This window comes from Gopherus flavomarginatus, chromosome 7 (genome assembly GCF_025201925.1).
Source record: "Gopherus flavomarginatus isolate rGopFla2 chromosome 7, rGopFla2.mat.asm, whole genome shotgun sequence".
Lineage (NCBI taxonomy): Eukaryota > Metazoa > Chordata > Testudines > Testudinidae > Gopherus > Gopherus flavomarginatus.
Window position 1 is genome coordinate 18,434,445 of NC_066623.1, and position 23,057 is coordinate 18,457,501.

A 23,057-nucleotide genomic window follows, 5' to 3' on the forward strand; every position below is an offset into this window, starting at 1 on the left:
TACTATATACCCCTGACTAAATCTTGGTCTGGAGGGGGGGCTCTGGTGGCACTGTGGGCTCACTGGGGAGGGGGGCAGCCCAGGGGTGCCACTCATGCTCTGAGGTGGCCTGGGAACTCTGTTGGTGCAGGGGGTAGCAGCGTGCTGACTGGGACTGCTGCTGGTGTTGGGGGGGAGGGGAGAAAGTGGCGCATGGCTTGGGACCACCATGGACGGGGGAAGGACGCGGCCCAGGGCCTTTGCTGGTGCTGAGAGGGGCAGCGTGCAGACTGATACTATCGCTGCTGCTCAAAAGGAAGGCGGCGGCGGCGGGGAGGGGGCATGTCCTGAGACCATCCCTGCTGCTCGGAGGTGGTGAGGGGTGGCACAGAATCTGTGACAGACTCGAAGCCTTAATTATAATTTACATTGTAGTAGCACCCTAAATGTGCTAGGCATTGTATATACACACAGGGAGACACAATGAGATCTTATTTTCCTCTCACAGCACTATAACTCCATTGACTTTGTGTGAGTTACTCCTGGCTCGCCCCAATGTAAGTGTGAGGAAAATCAGGGAGTAGGATAGAGGCTGTGAGACCTGGTAGTACTTGCTGCAAACAGCTGGAATCAGGAGAGCCTTGTGTTCTCATATGAATAATCCATTCGCTGTTCGGCCTCAGGCAAATAATTTGAATCTCAGTCAGCTCACCTGTAAAGCTAGGGAATATACATGACCCCAGTGAAAACCAGATGTAACAGCAGAGCAGAGTTTTCATGGACAAATTATCCCTCTGCTCCACCCCTTTCTTCATAAACAAAAAGTCATACTTCAGTCAAAGCACAAAATTCAACACAAAGATAATACAGACAGTATTAACATAATATATAGGGGACTAATTCTCCTTTATCCTGGAAAATAAACTTTACAGTCTGGTCCAGCCCTGATATAGGCATGCGAGACCCAGGTATGTCTTGGCCACAGAACTAGACAGCAGGAACTCCTGAACGCTGATCCCAGTTGACCACGGACAAGACACTTAACCTTTCTACTTTTGCTTTCCTGCTCCGTAAGACAGGCATACCACCACTTACTTCTTTCTTTCTCTCTCTTTCCTTCCCCTCCGCCCCCCATGAGGCAGAGAGAGGAGGAGGAGAGAGAGAGAGAAAGAAGATTAATAAGGTAATTTTGGTAACATACTTGGAGGGAGAAATGCACCAGTGCTAATTACGATTGCAATATGTAGTTAACCAGGACCAAGTGAACCAAATTCATCTGCAACGTAGGGTCACTGAAAGGTGTACAGTTTCAGCCACAGCCCTGAGGGCAGGGCAGGGCCACTTTATCCAAAGGGGAGCTCTCCCCGTAGTACGCGGGATGGTCAACAAGCACATGCCTCATAGACTCATAGGTCAGAAGGGACCAATATGATCATCTAGTCTGACCTCCTGCACAAGGCAGGCCACAGAACCCCACCCATCCACTTTTATAACAACCCCTAACCCAGGACCGAGTTATTGAAATCCTCAAAATTGGTTTGAAGACCTCAAGCTGCAGAGAATCCACCAGCAAGCGACCCGTGCCCCACGCTGCAGGGGAAGGCGAAAAACCTCCAGGGCCCCTGCCAATCCGCCCTGGAGGAAAATTCCTTCCCGACCCCAAATATGGCGATCAGCTAAACCCTGAGCATGTGGGCAAGACTCACCAGCCAGCACCCAAGAAGGAATTCTCTGCAGTAACTCAGTTCCCATCCCATCCAACATCTCCCCGCAGACCACTGAGCAGACCTATCTGGTGATAATCCAAGATCAATTGCCCAAATTAACGATCCTATCATAACATCCCCTCCATATACTTATCAAGCTTTGTCTTAAAGCCAGAAAAGTCTTTTGCCCCCACTATTTCCCTTGGAAGGCTGTTCCAGAACTTCACTCCCCTAATGGTTAGAAACCTTCGTCTAATTTCAAGTCTAAACTTCCTAATATCCAGTTTATACCCATTCGTCCTCGTGCCTACATTTAGTAAGGTGCAGTCCCTCCCCCCGGATGCCCCGACAGCTCTGCCTGGCACTATGGCGGAGCAGGAGGATTATGGCCTGCCCTTCCCCCACTCTTTTTGGAGTGGTTTGCATCTTCAGAGGCTCTATGAGGGAGCTCAGGAGACCAGCAAGATTATGAAGTTGCAGGAGTAAGAAAAGTGCACCCTAGTCCTCTGACCTACCGGCACAGAGATGTGGCCCTTGACCTGTCCTGTACAAACATGGCTACAGGTACAATGCATCACAAATTGCAAATCACAAATGAAATTGCCACCTGCAGTGATATGCTGCTCAGAGGGAAATAGTTCTGTTCCACCATATGCAGTAACTGTTCCCAGTACAAGCAATGCGGATTTCTTCACTCGGACTTACATTCACGTTTAAAGGAAATGGAGTTTGCTATCTATTCAACATTACCTGGGTTGGGCTCAGACAGCCCTGTGGAAAGGGAAAAGAAGGGCAAGTTCATGGAATGGAAAGCTGCTTTTTTGGCTTTAAGCAGCAACAACAGCACTTCAGCTACCTTCAAGAACCGAGCATGAAACTCCTTCCAGGTGCTATGTGTGATCCTTGCCACAGCCCTGCACCTGCTCAGCCAGGGTACAGCTCTGTATAAAAGGTGGACTCACAGAGTGGCATCAAATTCTGATGGAGGAGTATCAGCTCAGAAACTAATAAACCTCAGAGTCTTCCTGAAAACCCAGTCACATGACTCCAGTGTGAAAACAGGTGTAATGAATAAAAAAGGTAAATGAGTGATGGAGTTGGCTGGGGGTGAACAGAGTTAGTTGCGCTTCTTAGATGGAAGCTTGCACGGGGTTTTTCTATGTGCTGCAGAAGCAGATACTGGCTGCTGAGCTCAAAGAGAGGATTTCTTGGGCGCTCTTCAGCTAATTCCATGTTACATAACAAATCTATTTTCTCTTTCACTGAGTGGTGGTATTCTGTCTCCATCCATATGTCCTCCCAAAACACAGGGTGGGAAAAATCTATTTAAATGCTGAGCGTTTCTCTGCTTTTAATACAAATGAATCTTCACTGGCATCTCCTCCATCAATTCTAAGGACAAAGCAAAAATCTCAGAGGTAGTAGGAACTACTGCAAATGTAATGCCAGCTGATGGAACCTTTGACATTAGATGGACCGAGATGTAGAGTCCAGAACAGGATAGAGATACACATCCAAACTTCCCCAAAGTTCAGCAGAGTTTGGAACTGGGAATTTTAGTGGAGAGATGGGGTCAGCTGCAAAGATCATTTCCAACTCCCAATTCTGAATCTTTATAGATGTTTGGAGGTCTGGTTTTAGTTTGGACCCCATGAGAAATGTAGTGAATGATCACAGACTCTTGGTGAAAGCTTTTACTCAGATCTTTATTAACTTGTTTACTTATAAAACTCAAACAAAAGATTAACGTTACCCAGATCTTCCTGGTGCAGGTCTGTGAAATCTTAAAATCCATTATTGATTAATGTAGGGCAGGTGCTTTCTTTCAGCTGGGAAGAAAATGTAACCAGAAGCACAAGTTACATGTCTGGTCCCCTTGAAAGGAAATGTTATTGGTGATTAGATCGGAAGAACAAGGATCTTGGATTCCATTTCTACTAACTTCCTGGGTAACCTTGGGCAAGTTACTTGACCTCTCTACACATTAGTTTATTGACATACTTACCTACCTCACAGTGGTATTATGAGTCTTAATTAATACTGAAACATCCAGATAGCAGGCTTTATATAAATGTAAGGTAGTATTCTCTCCTTCATGCACAAAGGCAACTACAAACTACCTTGCACGGAAAGAGGTAGTGGCTTAACAGAGCTTTGACTACAAAAGAGCAAGTATGCTGTAAAAATAGAAACACATATGTTAAAGCTGACCCTAGGCAGTGTGTTGCACCCAAATATTTATCAAAAAGTTAATAGATATGACTGGATGTACATTGATATAGTCTGCATTTTGATTACACACGGGCAGTTATTAAATATTTCCTTTAGAGAATTCATCTCCAAAAGCCATTGTTGCTTTTTCATTTTGAACTTTGATGAACTGTCTCAATTCCGACTCTCACATCTGCTGAGCTCCAATTGACTGAAGACCGATGTTTCTGAAGGACAGAGGAAAATCAATATGAAATGTCAAGGGAGAGCTCAATTTGAACTGGTTTTTGCAGTTGGCTTGTATTCGTGTTGAGAACTAAAAGGACATGAACAAAGGAGGGTTTCTGCTGCTGAAAAGTCAAGAAACTGAATTTTGTTTGCTTCTTAATTGTATTAATCTCAGGTGGGAGCTGATCCCACAGTGAGATAGTGCAAAGAAACAATGGAATTTAGGGAAACCGCTGTTCAAAAACTTAAGCCCTCCACATAGAAATAGTTTTCTTCCCAATCTGCTTTTTTTTTTTAACCTAACAATATGTTGTAGATATGAGGCTATAATCATGCAATAGCAAGATCAAAAGCATTAGTTTGCACTTTATTTCTCATCACCTCCGGGAGATTAGATCATGAAATATGCTGAGAAAGTACTGTCTGGATCTAGTTTATTATGGTTAGGACTCAATGGCACCAAGTCTGTGCAATTTGTTCTTGCAATAATCTCACATCTTGGATGCTAGAAATCTCCTGAGATTCTTGTAAGATATGGAACTGGAAAACAGGCCCCCCTCAGAACCAAATCTACACAGAGAGCTGATTCAGATCTAGATTTTCAAAGAGGTTTGAATTCCAATTTACGGCCTGTCTCCAATAACAGTTTTGTTGTGTTTTATTAGTCAATGGAAGCACATGTGAGCTTCTCAGGTCACTAAGAATTACAGTACAATATTAACCTGCTTTACGTTGTCTTCCAACAACAATAAACCACAAAACACTTGGTTTTAGATTCAAATAACCCTTTAACCCACATATGTTAGAATAACCTTTGGGATATGTGAATTCAAAAGGCCTAATACATAAATCCAAGAGGCTCTAAAAGGTGATGAATTCTAATCACCAGCAACTGGGTAGGATATTGGGAGATATTATGATTTGAGCAATAGAATGCATATTAAATCTACTGAAAGAAGATATGTGCACTTACAACTTCCAGTCTAGTCCTTTTGAGTATACTGGGAGAGGATGCTCATCCTTTGAAATCTCTCTAAACTTATTAATAAATGAGATGCCACAACATATCAGCATTATGGGTCTATAATATATGTTTGGAGTGGTGTGAAAACCGCAAAAACATTTTTGCAAAAATTCTTGTGGATAAAACACACCGATTTGCTTCGGTAGTGTTTATGACTCCTTATATTTCCATATCCACAAACATCCCAGTCAGCAAGTTCTCAATTAATTGTGGGAATTGAATACTAGCCAGATATATATTTTGAGTGTCCTTCCACCAGAAATGCTCCCCTGTCCATTTTGAAAAGCTCCAATTGTTTGCACAATAGCAATATCGACAGATTATAAATGTTTGCAGAGAATAAAATTGTAGGGCATCCAATCCAGGAAGAAGAAAAAAAACATCATGGGAGTCAGGTGACCAATCATAGAGCATGAATAACCAACCCTGAATCTACTGGGCTAACTCTTCTCTTAAATGTAAACTCCTTTAGGCAGGGACTGTATTTGTTATATGTTTGTACAGTGCCTCACGCAGTAGGGCCCTGTCCCTTAAGACTGGGCCGCTGCTTGTTCAGCCAATCGCAGCTCTCACAGGAAGCAGCGCAGGCTGAGGGATGTGCTGGCCACCCTTCCAGCAGCCCCCATTGGCCTGGAGCGGTGAACCGCGGCCAGTGGGAGCCGCAATCGGCCGAACCTGCGAACGCGGCAGGTAAACAAACCAACTCGGCCTGCCAGGGGCTTTCGCCGAACAAATGGCGGCCCAAGCTTGAGAACCACTGCCCTAAGACACTACCACAATACAAATAACAATAACAATGTGTGTACCGATCCATTTGTAAACAAAGTATTCGCTCACACAAACTATTCGTTGAACAATAGTTAATAATGAACAAATTCCTAACAGTTGCATAGACTTTAAGGCCAGAAGGGATCATTATGGCGACCTAATCTGACTTCTTGCACATCACAGTCACAACTTGTTTGTAAATAAACAGTGAACAGAGAACTAGCATCAATTAGCTGGATACATTATTAGCAATTAATAATTCCACCAGCTCTGCTGAGGTGAAATGTGGCCCCTGAAATCTGAGATTTGAGAAGAAGATGGGATATAAGAAAATAAGAATGGCCATACTGGGTCAGACCAAAGGTCCATCTAAAGCAGTATCCTGTCTTCCGACAGTGGCCAATGCCAGGTGTTTCAGAGGAATGAATGGAACAGGAAATCATCAAGTGATCCATTCCCTGTTGTTCATTCCCAGCTTCTGGCAAACAGAGGCTAGGGACACCATTCCTGCCAATCCGGGCTGATCGTCATTGATGGAGATATCCTCCATTAATTTATCTAGTTCTTTTTTGAACCCTTTATAGTCTTGGCCTTCAAAACATCCTCTGACAAAGAATTCCACAGGTTGACTGTGCGTTATGTGAAGAAATACTTCCTTTTGTTTGTATAAACTCTCATGGTCCAGGGCATAACCAACCATTAACTTGGGGAGAAGGGCGTGAGGAACAAATTTCCCATGTGATCTACTTATTCCAAATTGTCCATTACAGGGTTTGTTTTTCTTGCTGTTTTGCACCACCTTTTGAGACAGCATACTGGCCTCATTGGACAAGAGGTCTGAACTAGATCAGGACGAGTAACAGATTTTTGGTTAATTGGCCATTTCAAAAAGTCTAAAAAAAATCATTTTGGGTTGGACTAACATTCTGTTTTGATAAAATCAAAATGTTTTGTTTGGATTCTGACCACTTTTAAATGCTACTGAATTTTTAGAAACAAAACAAAATATAAATAAGAAGCAATTTCAAATTGGTTTTTTTTTTTTAAACTTTATTTTTTTGGTACTTTTCTCTAAAAGAAAAATTCAGTGAAATTGTCATCAATTAACAAAACGTTTCAATGTTGCCAAATCTGCGTTTTGTGCTGGAAAAAGATTTGGCCAAATTTTTTTTGTCCAGCTCTCATCTGAACCAGTATAGCAATTTCTATGTTCCCAGATATCTGGGATTGATAAACATTGCACCCTAGGGCCTCAATGCAATAAATCTGATGCAGTACTGTCAAAGCAGCACAAATAATTTTTCACGGCCTACCATCTGTCCCCTCACTACTCCCAAAGTCTGCAGCGCTGGGTTTCAGCGAGAGGGCCTTCTTGCTTGCAGAGCTGCCAAAGATATGCATGATGCTGGAGCAAGACAGTGCAGGACTGGAGAAAGATGTGGATTTTGTTCCCTCTGGTTTGGGCATTCATTTCATATCAACCACAACAAAAACAAAGACATCAGTACTGAGGGAAGGGATCAGTATATGACCTCACCACTTCTCTACAAAGGCCAGAAAGACCCAATGAAATGATCATTCTTCACTTTACCCTATGAAAAGCAGTGTTGGGAAAATACCACAGTGAGAAGCGACCTGACCTGAAGCCTGTTTCTCAACACCCAGACCGGAATCTGAATTTTCAAATGGCTCCTAGTTTTATAGCAGGCTGAAACAGACCCCTTAGATGCCAATTCTCCAGAACTTTGGGGAATTCGAAGGTTGGATCTGAGCCTGAATTCTGAGCCTGATTCAAAACTGTCCCATTCGCATTTAACCACATTTTTTATTTCTTTCATTGGGTTTTTTGGGGCTTTTTTAGCTGGCATTTAGTGACCTGGCACTACTGAGCCCTAGGTCTGGTAGAAATGAGATCCTATAATCCGAGTTCTCCTTCCTTTATTTACTCTCTCGCCTCCCCCCCTGCCCATCACCAAACACCCCTATGCCACAACCTTGGTGTGGTGCTGGAAGTACTCACATTTGGAGTGTCGGTCACAAAGGGCAGATGCTCGCATGTCACATAGCCTTATTGTCCCTTTGCTGCTACTGTACACAAAGGTGTTGCAATGGTGTGGATGGAATTCTGCCGCAGTGATCACCTCTGTTAGCTCCTCCATGTTGGCTGGCTTTATATCTACGATATCTGAAACAGGCAAGTTAAGGAAAAAACAACAGCGGGAGCCAGTGCTGTCAACAGGCAGCCCCGGTGGTTATCAATCACTTCTGGCTTTCTTTATTATGCATCGTTTAACTGGAGCACTTTGTTTTTTGACAGCGAGTATGAAGACAGTGTTCAAATCTTTGCTGTTTTAATCCTGAGTGATAAAGTTTTGCACAAGGAACTCTCAGCAAAGCCATGTATTCTAGCACTAGAATGGATTTTCTGTTCTCTTTCTCTGTATTTCTGAATGGCTGTGGCTCCATGTTAGATCATATGTAAACAAGCAGCACTTGGGCGCTATGCTAATACACACGTCATCATCCGAAGATATCAATGGCATCATTATCCATTTTACAGATGGGAAAACTGAGGCTTAGAGAAGCAAAGTGACTTGCATCAGGCCTCACCATGAGTGCCAGGTCTACAGTAATCTGTCTACAGCAGTGGTTTCAACCAGGGGTACCGTATCCCTGGGGATACACAGAGGTTTTCCAGAGGGTACATCAACTCATCTAGATATTTGCCTTTTTACAACAGGCTACATAAAAAGCACTAGTGGAGTCGGGACAAACTACAATTTCATACAATGACTTGTTTATACTGCTCTATATACTATACGCTGAAATGTAAGTACAATATTTTCATTCCAATTGATTTACTTTATAATTATATGGTAAAAATGAGAAAACAAGGTGACACTTTTGTATTTTTATGTCTGATTTTGTAAGCAAGTAGTTTTTAAGTGAGGTGAAATTTGAGGTGAACTCAAGACAAATCAGAGTCCTGAAAGGGAGACAGTAATCTGAAAAGGTTGAGAGTCACTAGTCTACAGTATTGATCTAACCAGTAAAACATACTCCCTCTCCCTAGGCAGATTCAACCAGGCAAGTAGTATCTTGGTTGCTTTGATCACTACAGTTACTTTCTTATTTCTTTACCACTTGGCAAACATTTTCTTTTAGCATATGTTTGTTCTGTGCTGTATTGTACCACATACTGTACCTGCTCATGGCCTTAGAATTTAAGCTGTTTAGGGCCCGGACAATATCTACCCAAAACATTTTAGCACTAGGTACCCTTGATGATGCATATAAATTACGTAACAATAAGAGATCAAGAATACCAGTATATACATTCCCACTCCTCTTACACACATTCAGAATGCAGTGAGATACTGCTTCCAAAAGCACTGTTCTCAAGAGACACACGCTGTTACTGGAAATAAAACAGATCAAGAACTACGTCTGGATTTTCAAAATGGCCTAAAGGAGTTAGATGCCCAAATCCCATTCAATGCAAGTTAGGCATCTCACTCCCTTAGACTCCTTTAAAAATCTCAGCCTACATTAACTGTCTTTAGCGTGAATCTGGCTTTGACTGACATTGTTCTTCATGTTTCATCATTCAAATGAGATCAATGAACACACAGACTGAAAGAAACTAATGCACTAAAGACAAATCCCATCTTGTGTTACATTATCTATTTACCTAGAGGCTGTAGCTGCTTGTAACACACACTGTATTGCCCCCTCTGTTCAAAAAAACCGCAAGATTCAACTCTGGCAAATTTGTCATGGGGCAGAATAAACAGCTCTTATTACAGTTGCTGGAAAAAGAAAATAACCCCATGTGATGTAACAATGCAAGAAAAATAAAACATGACTAACAGAAAACGATTGCTGTAACAGGAAGATTTTTCATCTCAAGAAAGTTCTGCAAGTTTAGACTTAGTAAAGTCCTAGACTAAAATTAAATCATCCTGACATTCAAGTTGAGCTTGAAATATCTGTAGTCAGACACACCAGATGGAGGGAGTCAGAAAGGAACCATGTCAATCACAAAGAGCCTCCTAGTGGTACAGATGAGCCTTTGATGATTGTCTCTATCAATCCGGCCCTGACACTGACTTAGTGGTCACTGGTGGCAAGCGGCTTTAGATTTCACAGTCCAATCAAAATACCCAGCATGGGACAATTTACTGACTGTGCAGGGGGAGAGGGGGATTGCACCATTACTTTTATCACCCCATGGCAAGCACATTAAGGTCCTGCTGTAAAAAGCAAATTTCCAGAGAGAGAGAGAAGAGGAAAAAAAATAAAATCAGATGTGAACTTCACAGGCCTGTGGGGATTACTTCAAAACCTGCTGCAAGAAAAGTCCTTTCCTCAGTGCGGCATGGTGAGTGGGAGGGTTTAGAGAGATGACATTTTTCGGGGGGGGGGGGAAAATGGGTGAATGTTGTGCTCAGAGACAGGAAGGGCCAATAGCACTGGCTATAAATCAGTCAGGTACTCTGCCATCCATCCTCAGCTCTGCCAGCGCACTTCAGTACTAATCTGTAATACTTCTGCTGTTAGACTCTTTTGGAATGAAGGATGGTCATGAGGTTAAAGTACAAACTAGGAATCAAGAGAAATCTCAGCTCAGCTACAGATTTCCTGTGTTACTATTATTTGCATTTCAATAGAATGGGGACGTCACCTTCTCTCTCCATGTCTCAGTCTCCGTGTCTGTGAAATCAGAATACTTTGCTCTTTGCCCACTACTTTTCACGTACAAAGTGCTTTATATGAAGGCAAATATTAGTACTTCCACTGTACAGATGGGGCAGCTGAGACAGAGAGAGGCAAACTGACTTGCACACGGTCACGCTGCAGTTCAGTGGCAGAACTGGAATTATAACGTCAGCCAGTGCCCTATGCCCTGGATTGCACAAAGGGATACTTAGCGTCCTCCCTGACGGCCGTGAGGTTAGATTTCGTAACGTTTGTGAAGCACCACGATGGTCCAAGATGAAAAGTGATATAGAAACATGTGTCAGAGGGGTAGCCGTGTTTGCTGCTTTTCCAGATCCAGACTAAGAGTCCTGTGGCACCTTATAGATTAACATTCTAGTTAGTCTATAAGGTGCCACAGGACTCTTTGCTGCTTTTATAGAAACACATGGTATTATCATATTTCTGAACCCTCTCACAGCTTTGCCAATGTCTTTCAATTCCGATCTCCAACCCTTGCTATTACTGCCCTGGTCCCTACTAAGCAGTGCCTTCGAATCATGTCAAATTGCACAATGGCTTTGTGATGTGCACAAAATCAGAACTGGAATGAGACCCCCCCCCCAACTCATTTTCACATATGACTTAAGTAGGATTTGAGCTTAGGTCTCTAGTGGTGAAAAGCTAGCATATTAATCCTGTGCATGCTGTTATCTCCAGGGATTTTTAGACCTTATTAAACTGCACTGTACTTCGTGGAACGGGACATGGTGCATCTCTAAGTCTGCTTTTTTAAACTAAACAATTTCTCTGGTTTTTTAAGAATATACAGCGACTGAGTTTTGAGACTGGCAGTTGTTGGAGCAGCTCCAAAAACAATTGTTACTGAGAGGCCAGCAGTGTTAAAAACTATTTTAAAATGCTGAGGGCCCAACTGAAGTCAATGGGGTTGTGTCAGTAACTGAGAGAAGAGTTTGGCCCTGGAAATCTGCTGGCAAACTAAACTTTGCGGAGTAGTGTAATGTAATGAGGGGCCTAACATACCCAACAAAGAGCTCAGATTGCTCCAGATCAAATGGAAAACCAAGTACTGGGTTGCCAGAATGCACCACAGAGTTTGGGGATGGAGGTCTGGTTGGGTTGAGCTCCTTGCTCAGGGCGTTCCAACCTGGCATTGGGTCTGGGGGTAGCTTTAGTTTATAAATGGGTCCTGATCCCAGGAAAGTTGAGAACCACTGCTCTAGGGGGCTAACTTTAGACAAGTAAAAAGCCAACCTCATGAGTTATGTAAAAGATAAAAATAAAAGCACTTTAAAAGCCAGTTCCAAGACTGTGCAGACTCCACGACAGTAACGCATGATTGCAAACTGAGGTAACAAGGAGACATCAATAGCCCTCCATAATCTATTAGTCACCCATTGACATTATTTTCTCACAATGATGACTATTTGATTAAATGGAAACTTGTGAAAAATCTGTTTTCACTGACATTTGGGTGGCGAGGGAGGTAGAACTGAAATCTGGAAATGTTTTGTTTTCCAGTGAAAACTTTGATTTTATTGAGATTTTACACAGGGGGAAATAATAATTTCCCAACCAACCCTACAATTTACTAAATTATCATCTTTTCCTTTCTTTAGGATTAAAACCCCAAAATCTTTATTCACCCAGTCCTAAAGCGCTGCTGGTTTGTCTCATCTCACCACGACTCCTTGCTGTAACCTGTAAGATTACTCCCACCACACTAGTTCTTCTGCATAGTGGGAATCTTTATGCAATCTTGTGAAACCTCCACATAGTTTTCCCAGATGGTGACAGAAGTCTTGTTCCACAGGCAACAGCTTTATCTCCATTTCTTCCTCAGAGTGGATGACCACAGCTAAGCAGGCTATCCTCAGTGTGGGAGACCTGAATTTCTGAGGAGTCTTTTGCTTTGGCCAGTGCCTCTCAAGGAGGCCTTGTAGATGATGTGCTTTGGGCTTGGAGAGGTGGCCATGAGTATCACTTGTTAGGTGTCCAGCGGAGCTTTGCTCAATGGCCTGTGAAGCCATGAAAGAACCCACCTGCCTACCCTAACGGCCCAAGGAGGAAGGCTATTCAAGGAAAACTCTACTCATTTTCCAGAGCTCAAGTATCAGGCATGCCCGGGATATACAGAGCCAACAGCATCATTTTTAGAGCCACTATTATGACTACAAGTACCCTTCAAAGATATCTTTTGAAACTTATCACAGATCTGTGCGCTGAAGACCATATAAAACTAGAGGACGGAGCGTTCACCAGGAAAAAAACCCACTGTGGAATGAATAAATGTGGGATCCTTAAGACTGTCTTACCAGCTTTCAATTGGGATTCAAGAATGGGAAGGGAAAACCTCAGGCATGCTCATATATCTGAGTGGGATATGCCCAACACCAAAACCAAACAATAAAATGAAAAAACCCAACTGCAAAATTTTCTACTTGTTTCCTAAAGGAAGAATCATTGTAACTGCTCTTCTCCACCCTTTTAAGAGTGTCAGCTCCAGCTGCCCCTGGAGCTGACTTCAGAAATAAGGATGTGTGACATCCAAAGCACTGTGATCAGGAAGAATTCTAGGAAACCGCTTTCAGGGGATGGGATGGGATGTGTCACATGCTGCCATGCTGTACTAATGACTCAGTGACATCTCAGAAGGACTGCTTCACTTATGAAATGCCAGCTGAGTACAGATCAGTGAATGCAATCCCCCTGGCAGAATGCATGGGAATTTAGCAGGAGACTTCTTGTTCTGTGCTGAAGTCCTGCCTGCAAATTTCCCAGGGAACTTTTTCTGAATGGATCAGAGACATGTGGGTAGTTGAGAATGAACAGATCAACTGCAACAAGAAAAATGGGATAATGGTAGAGAAGAGAGCAAGGCATCCACATTGCCAACCAAACAGCCACCTGCATTATCCAAATTTCTTTGGCTCTTCACAGCTGTGAACAGAACCAATGATCTCTGGATATGACAAGAGTCCATTATCCAAAGGACTAACCTTCCCCTTACTGGTCTGAACTGCTGCTTCTATGATGGAGCCATAACCCTATAGACTGTGACCCGGCCAGACTTATTAAGCTAAGCAGAATGCCAAGGAGAACTCGGATGGCTACGAGAATTATTAGCGGTGATACATCAAGGGGCACTCTTTTCTCTTGGTCAGGACTGTACCAATACACCAGCATGGTGCTAAGGAGCAATTTGCTGCTGGGGATACCTTGTTGGAATGAGATATACCACTCAGTTCCTGGCGAGTTGTGTCAATTAAAATTCACCTGGCACTTTAGGAACAGTAGACTATCAGCCCTGGTATCTTGACTAAATTTGACTGGGACAACTACATTCTGTCCATCTGAATTCTCTGTAGCTTTGTCTCAATATGGCACTTGGCACTTTCGGTTCTAAACCATAATATACAGTTGCCGCATGTAGTTCAAACACAAGCACTTTCCACCCCCGAGTGGCTGAATTTCAGTGATTGCCAAAATGATCCTCAGCTGGTAAAGTTTGCTGTGTGCTTTGGGGATTTCTCAGTGGAAAGCACTATACAAGTATGAGTGATTAACATCATCCCTGTTGTTATTATTTCTGATGTGGCTGTTATAGGGGTGACTGGCACGGTCTCATTTGTATGTCTGCAACTGGCAACCTGTCACACACTACAGTTTATAATGCAAACTACACTATTAATATTTCCTCTCCTTATTTCCCCCAAGGCATCTGTCTTCTAAATCACCTAAGAAAATTCCCCTCCCCCACTTACATACACTCCGCAGGCAAAATTCAACACGTCACCCAAACTGGAAAACAGCAGCTTGTAATGATGCCCAGCTGAGCTGTGTTCAATCTTATGGCTCTTGGAATCAGACAAAACATCGTAGTGGTCAAAAAAAAAAAAAAAAAAGAGATTGAGACCTTCTCAGTGCCAGCTGCTATGGTAACACTTTGCATCCACAGCAAGAACAGAAATAACAAGAAAAAGGAGGTCTTAGCACTTACATTTACACACTGTCCAGACTGACACACACGAACTGTAACCATAACACAGCACCAATAATAGCTGGAATTTAGGTAGCACCTTTTATCTGAGGATCTCAGAGCACTTTGCTGACACTGAAGACCAGTAATGGCCTCCCAACACTTAGGGCAGGGCTAACACTTAAAAAGCTGCAGCAGCACAGCTGCAGCACTTCACTGAAGATGGCACTACACCCACGGAAAAACTGCTCCCGTCAGCCTAGTTAATCCACCTCTGCAAGAGGCAGTGGCTAAGTTGACGAAAGAAGCCCTCCCATCACCACAGCACTGTCTACACCAGCTGTTAGATCAATATTACTATTTCATTCAGGGGTGTGCATTTTTCACACCTAGGAGCAATATAATTATACCCAATGTAAGTTTGTAGTGTAGACCTGGCTTGAGTAAACTCTGCACCCACCCACACATGCGGGACCAGATGGGTGTATCAATAAAGAAGCTGTATTATCATCTCTTACCACTAGAACTGATGCATACTAGCACAGGCCACTGAGTGAGAGAAGCTGGCACTACTGCTTTCTTGCCGGTAGACAAAGCTGTCAACCCTCCCTGAGCAGTGGGCATTGTCCAGGGTTCTCTGCTTGATGTCTCTCTCTGGATGCTTTGCTTTGACCCTGTGACCTAGACCCCCATCCCTGCTTTTCATTTGTTTTCCCTTGTGATCTGATGACACTTGGGTTGTGGCTCTTACCTCACCTGAGAGGAGGGCCTTCCATTGCTTTGGTGAGCTCCCCTCTCTCCTCCCCCCGACATATCAGATAGTTTTCAGATAGGCCACCCCTTTTTACTCTGGGGCTCTCTGCTCAGTGTTCAGCATTTTTGTCTCCACTCCTGGCCTTACCTCTTTGTTTACTTTCTCCCCCTTAACTGTCTTCTGTATCTTTGTGGCCCCTTCCCTCTCCCCATGAGGGAAATGCCATTGTGCTTTCAGGTCCCTTACAGAGGTCAAATAGGCTCACCCTTTTCACCAGTACTAAACTCACATCAGAAAAACAGCAGCAGCTGCTTTCATGTCACATCTAAGCCAGAGAACCAGTCTGACCCTACGCTAGTGTGAAATACAATATGTGCATCTATGGTTTGTCTGTATAGGGCCAAGCCTGGAGGTCCTCACTCAGTTTACATGCGGATAGAATTTCCACAGAAGCAAGGAACAAGGCTGCCTTTGGAATTCTCTCTCCTTGGAGGAGTCTCAGAATACAAGTCTAGCAACATTCATGATATATTGCAAGATACGTGTATTCCATTTAGCTGTTCATGAACAGTTTGTTGTGTTCCTACTTTACACTTTAATCTGTGTATGAAAAAAACCTACTAACATAGGGTAACTGAATGGGGCAATCTGTAGTAATAAAAACAGAATTAAAATTATTATTATTAACATCCTGTTGTAAAGCAAATCAGAATGGGCTAAATCCTGAAGACCTCCCTCAGTTCTTATTCAGTCCTTCCTTAGCAAAGTTTCCATGGGCTTCATTGGAAATTTTGCCTGAATAAGGAATGAATAAAACCTGCATAAGGACGTCAGCATCTGATTGACTGTGTATACACAATCATGCACAAACAACAAGATATTTGTCTAATAGTTAAATAAGAGAAACCCTAATTCAAATATAAGAAGGATTTGTAGACAACGAAAAAGAAATCCTCCAAAAGATGTAAACTCAAGGTTCAGATGAGCTCATTCTTCTAAAGTCTGGGTTCTACAAGAACCTTTCCTGATTGGACAATAACTCCAGCTGGATTTATGAATCAAAGGATACTAAAACTTTGATTGATTATTTCAAAGTTCCATAAGTTTATCCTCAGGTCGTCAGCTGACATGTAGGTTTCATAGTCACTGTTTACGGATATGGAGTTGATGTGATATGTGTGCGCATTGGCAAATACTCTTCGGGGAGTGGCCTCCACCATTAGATCCATGGGCCTTAGTACAGGGACCTGGCAATAGAAGGAACAAAAACAAGGCGTTAGGGGAACAAAATAGTTTCAGAATTAAAAGCAATGTCATTGCAACCTACAGCTGAGTTAATCCAGGGCACCGTACATTTATGGGGAGACCGGATTGTTCAGTGACATGAATTAGTATTTGCCTCTAGGCTGGTTTTTTCTTCTAGAAATGAATCTGGTCTAGATCAGAGCTGTATGATAGTTCCCATCTGATGGTTGTTTGGTGGTCTCAGTCCAGTTCGTAGTGGACAATTGTGTGCATCACATAAACCACCAATTCAACAGGCACTAACTGGCACTCTTGTGTTATCTTTAGTCCCCAGGGATTTAATCCTGCCCTTTTCCGAACACAAATTCATTTAAGCCCCCGTCTCTCACAATTTTATATATTAATATATGCAATAGAAAGACTGAACCGTAGGAAAATCAGATGTAGAAATCCCTTATATTTGGAGGCAAGGTATTGTTAGGTTTGGGCACAGCACTGAAAGTCACGTACCCTTGAATTCTGATCCCCACTCTGGCAATGATTCCCTCTTCGGCCTTAGTCAAGTTATTTAACCTTTCTGCCTCAGTTTCCCCATTTGAAAAATTGAGATATGAACACTTACTAATTAACAGGGTCATTGTGATGATTAATAAATGTTTTGAACACCAATGGTCTAGCATAACTGCTATGTTGTTTCTTCTTTTAAAAAAATTGTATCTAAGTGCAGTACTTGGAACAGCACATTAAGGCCCCAATCCTGCTATCAAATCCACATGGATGGACTCCTGCCCTGCAGTTCAGTGCTGGCACAGGGGCCCATCTGTACAGACGTGTTTGCAGGCTCAGAGCTTCAAATATTAACATTTTCTTCCAAACTACTGCTAGATTGCTGCTAAAGCCAAGCTCTTATTCTTATTGCAAAATGCAAATACATAGAAAGGCAAAAAATAAAGAAAATCACTGGAGATATTTTTGTTATTGGTTGACTAAACTTTCCCTTCCTTCAATCAGCAATTCCTTCATTCTTTGTTTTTAATATATATACACACTAAAGGAAACCCATGTCAGCATACATTCCTGCCCCTCTCCCCACTCTATGGTAAAATAATGGAATTAGGAGATGGGAAGAGAGAGGAAAATAGGAAGAACATTGGAGCAGATGGGGAAAAAACTAACTGATCTACTTTTCCTTGTATGTTTATTAACCATAACCCACGTAAGCCATCAATGGATGAATAGATACAGCCAAAAATATATAATTAATATATTTAGATATAACACTCTTAAGGCAACTTAATACAATAGAAAGGTGTCAGTCTATGCTTCCTTTTGCCAATAACCCATTCCCTCAAGCTACTTCATTACTGTGTGCATTATCTGTACGCTGCCCAAAGAGATTTCCCATGGCTGCTGAGGTGAGGATAGGGGTATGACAGCCAGGATCAAGTGACACAAGAACATAGGAACTGCCAGCTCAGAGCCTGAGCTTAATGTGATGAGCCTGCTTTCTAATTCAGCCTGACATATTCAATGATGCATCATTTGCTGTTGAAGGACTTTGCTCAGCCATCTGGGGACATAGTCGAGCATGTTGCCCAAAGACTGCAGGAAGCAGGCTGTCATTCAGACTGTCAGAAACATGATGGTTTGCAAAGGGACAGCGTTCAACTGTTACACCAGACGTCTCTGGAAACAAAAGTAAATAAATAAATAAAAGGCTTTGGCATAAGATTTCACTCAAAACAACACTGATATGCAGTACGGCCACGTCTTGACTGTCATGCCACCCGCTCAAGCCACATACAGGTTCCTATCCCCAAGCCTGCAGTAATCACTGCAATGCTAGCATTGGTAGGTATAGGTCTATTTTATATGGCAGCTTTTTTAAAAGAAATCAGTTTTCTTGCACCCTGAGAGTGAAGTTAACAGTATCTGCAGCCAATAAACCTCTCTGTTTTCTAGTACAGAGCCATATTCAGTTTTTACTCAGGGTATGTCTACACTAAAAACTTAAGTCAACCTATATTACAGCCACTGCAGTACTTACTGTGGTGGTGCATGTCCACACTACCCTCCTTGGGTTGGTGATGCGTGTCCTCACCAGGAGCGCTTCCACTGATCTAAAAGGGGCAGTGTGGGGAATTGAGAGCCTGTTCTCTCAGCTCCATTGGTAGCTCCCTGCTGGGAGCCTGGCTCCCTCACAGGCTCCTGGGAAGCTGCTTCCCACCCCTCAGCTCCCCATTCCCCTGTGGGAGCAGGGGGGAGGGAGACCCACTCTGGGCTTCTCACCTCCCTGTTTCCTGCTGGGAGTGGGGGGGAAAGCAGCCTGGGCCCCTTGCCCTGGCTCCCAGTTGGGAGTGGGGTCTAGCTGCCCTGGCTCCCAGCCAGGAGTCCAGCTGCACAGCTCTCCAGGGGCACCGGGGGCAGCTGGGCTCTAGCTGCCTGGCTTTCTTGTCAATTTCACATCTCTGCTGGAGTGGTGAAATTGACACGAGTGCTAACAACTGATGTAAGTAACAGTGTCTACACAGACACTGCATCACCCTAACTACACCAACATAAGCCCTATGCCTCTCGTGGAGATGGAGATACGTCATCGGGAGCAAGGTTGTAGTGTAGACACTGACATAATTAGGTCAACGTACGCTGCCTCATGTCGACCTAACTATGCAGGATAGACCTTCAGCAGGCTGTTGTCAAGGTCTTGGTGTACCGTAGTGACTATTACATTTTGTGTAAGGACGGGGTAGGCAACCTATGGCACGTGTGCCAAAGGTGGTATTTGAACTGATTTTCAGTGGCACTCACACTGCCCGGGTCCTGGCTACCGGTCCAAGGGGCTCTTCATTTTAATTTAATTTTAAATGAAACTTCTTAAACATTTTAAAAACCTTATTTACTCTACACAGAACAATAGTTTAGTTATATATTATAGACTTATAGAAAGACCTTCTAAAAAGTTAAAATGTATTACTGGCACGCGAAACCTTAAATTAAAGTGAATAAATGAAGACTCGGCACACTACTTCTGAAAGGTTGCCGATATCTGGTGTAAGGGATACAAGATCTGACAGACAGGATGAAGGCAGTTTTTTCAGCTGTTACAACTGCAAGAATCTGCATCTGAACATGCAAAGGTGTAACTGCCCATGCACATGCAATTCGAACACACAGTTACTTGGCTTGTAGGTGCAATTGTAGGCTTCTGCTTGAGGTACTGGAACCTTGAATCTGATCCTCTTCCAAATCTGGTGTAGGATCAGTTCAGATTTGGCTCCCTGAACTCGAGCCCACCCATAAGGTTTTGATTTGCAGAAAGAGCTAAACCCCATTCAGAACATTGATAGAGACCAGCTGGCAACCTTCGTGAGCTGAATGATCTGAAACCAAACCTAACCCATGGCTACACTGGCACTTTACAGCGCTGCAACTTTCGCGCTCAGGGGTGTGAAAAAACACCCCCGAGCGCTGCAAGATACAGCACTGCAAAGCCTCAGTGTAATCTGTGCCGCAGCGCTGGGAGCGCGGCTCCCAGCGCTGCAAGCTACACCCATAAGGGATATGGTTTACATGCAGCGCTGGGAGACCTCTCTCCCAGCGCTGGCGCTCCGACTACACTCACACTTCAAAGCGCTGTCGCGGCAGCGCTTTGAAATTTCAAGTGTAGCCATATTAATCTCAAATCTACTTACCAACCTAGTCCTAATCTGGAGCTGAATCCAAACACTGTCTCCCTGGCCATGTCTAGTTTCTGGAGGCAAAGATGGTTCACATGCTTATTTCAGGGTGCTTAGTTGCATCTGCCATTGAAAATCTCACCCATAGTTTTTGGGCTCACTGAGCCAGGGCTTTAGCTGGCATAGAGGAGTTCCCAGTGGACAATGAGGCTGCATAGCTTCCCTCCCCACAGCTACTGGCATAGGTAGTATGTCAACTGTGGGAGGGCAGTGGCTGGAATTTATTGCACTCCTGCTATCCCCAAATGGAATATGGGTCATATGAGACTGTTGCCAGCTGGCACAAGTTATAATGGCCCCCAGACTATTCTACCCTGGGATGATGCAGAGAATCAGGGAATTGTAACTGGTTGTTGGTTTCAACCTCTTTTTATCCTCTCCTGGGCTACTCTATGTTAATACATTGGGGAAGGGAGCCATCCTTTGCATACTGCTCCTTTAGGTGCAGACACAGCTGAAGTGCTAGTCTGCTCTCCTTGGGGTTCCCACAACCAGAGAATGGAGCTAACAGATCTACGCTCTCCTCCCTCCTCTGCAATGCAGCACGCAAGCAAAGGAAGTGGTGTTCTTGGGGTACCAGAAGCAGCAGTGGGAGGTGATGGCCATACTGCTTCTTCATAGCAACAGAGCTGCTTCAAGTACTTAAGCTAAAAATATCACATAGGGCATGGCTGTGGGAATGTACTTTCAATTTAGAATCAAATCCACATTTTCTTCTTAATACACTGTCCTTAAGGGCCACTGGTTTGACATCAGTGCTCTAAATGGTAGTACTTAGAAGGCAACGAGAGAGAGAGCCTCCTCAGAAGAGAAACACAAACATTCACTATAGCTTATGCACATTTAGATATTTTGCACTACTGACAAAGAAAAGAAACGTGTGCATGTATCACCAGCAAACTGTCCTATCTTTCTTCTCAGTTAGAACGCTTGGGATGTCAGCACTGCAACCCCTAGCTAGACTTGCCGCTGAAGACGTTTTGCACAATGAAATGGTGAATTTTCTCTTTCCTTCATCATTTGTGTTCAAATATTTCATTGACAATAAAGCCTTTATCTCCACTGATGATAAAGGGCATAAAGCAAAGAAAAAGGATTCTTTGGTTTTTCAAAAGTGGAAGTGGGCTGTTTGTTTTAGCGAGGAAGCAGGTGCAGAATCAAAGTCATTTGATTTGAGGAGTCCTAGAAAAAATAATAGCAAACCACTAACCAAAGAATCACAGATGGAAAAGATCTTCTGTCTAGCCCACCCCAGGGCTGATGCAGGTTTGTTCTCAGCTATATATTTTCTAATACGCTGTCTTGTCAAGATTTTAAAGGTCTCAAGCAATACGGCTTCCAACAGTCCCCTTGGGAGACTACTCTACAGTCTAACAGACCTCCTCATTACAACTCTGCTTAACATACAACAACTGGAGAGAAATGATGGTCTAACTTAACAACACTGCAAACTACTCTGCATTCTACAAAGGTCTGCTACGCTGAATCAAACATTGAGAAAGAGCATCAGTTACCAGAAACTAATGCATGAGGCAATGAATTTGCTCAGAATTGCAGCACTTAGCAAGTGTTAAATGAAACTCGCTAATAAAATGACAGGTCACTTGGCAGCAATTAAAACTTGTTTTTTTAAGCATACAGCCTTCCTGCTAGGTGGTTTAAGCAGAGTCCAACTCCTACTAGTATTGTCATGACAATCTTGAACAATACAGAAAACTCCTAAATGCATTCCTTATTCAATTACTGAACTAACTTGGAGAGCAATATCCGGTATTATATATACCTATTATTAAAGGGTAATTCAGTGTAACAGACCGAATCAAGTACATACAAAGGCTGTCACATAAAATAAACCAGTAACAAATTAAATTACTTTCTGTTTTTAGAAGGGAGAATGCCAGTCCTTTTTCATTTTAAAAAAATATGTCTTAATTTTCCTTTTGGATTTTAAAGAAAGGACCCCCCCCCCCCGCACATGGAGCTGATAAGACTCATTTGATACCCGCACCACATTCAATCTCTCTCTCTCCTTGTCTAGAGAAGGCTTCTCCTTTCCTGAGTTAATGAAGCACTAATCCTCTCTTGAGCTGTAAAATTCGTTTTCTCCATGGTTCAGTGGCGGATGTGGTTCAAAACGCAAGGGAGACAGCCTGCCTTGGCCCCTTCTCACACATCAGAATTGCATTTCTTTCTTCCAGATTCAGTCTACTATCAAAAAGATCACAGCGGCATTAATCCAATCAGCGTAATTGTCATTGTTTTGTTAGTTCCTTCCTTTGTTCTCATCGGGTTTCTCCTGTTTTGCGTAGGTGGTATAATGATGTGCACGTTCTACTCCAGTCTTGGAGAAAGGCATCGTTTTTCTTATATTTTGTGAGGGTGGACATAGGTCGATTGGAATCGCTTCCATGAGTAACTTCACCCTCCTCCCCTGCAGTGTTGCCAAATTTTGAGTCAATTATTGGTAATCATCATCTTAAATCTCCAGTTTCAGGAGCCACATGAATACATGAAAGTTCAAAAACCAAAATGCCTATATGCTGGCATGAAATATCTCAGAATTCTTACGTCAATCACATGATCGGAGAACAGGTGTGGTTGACAATACTGTGACAAAGGCCGAGAAGGAGAGGCACCAAACTTTTATCCATGGAAGAAACTTATAATGCTGCAGGATTTCTTTTTCCGAGGTAAACATCTCTCTTTC

At 43.1% G+C, this 23,057-nt stretch overlaps 1 protein-coding gene across 3 annotated transcripts in view; it reads right to left on the reverse strand.

The window, feature by feature from the left end:
- The window catches only part of PPP2R2B (protein phosphatase 2 regulatory subunit Bbeta), a 254,358-nt gene that overhangs the window by 11,464 nt on the left and 219,837 nt on the right, over positions 1-23,057 (reverse strand). For all 3 annotated transcript variants that reach the window (XM_050962745.1, XM_050962746.1, XM_050962747.1), the window contains 2 exons: positions 16,438-16,615; positions 7,937-8,101 (listed from right to left, as the gene is read on the reverse strand). In XM_050962745.1, the coding sequence (XP_050818702.1) occupies positions 7,937-8,101; positions 16,438-16,615 (343 nt within the window). The remainder of the gene's footprint in view (positions 1-7,936; positions 8,102-16,437; positions 16,616-23,057) is intronic.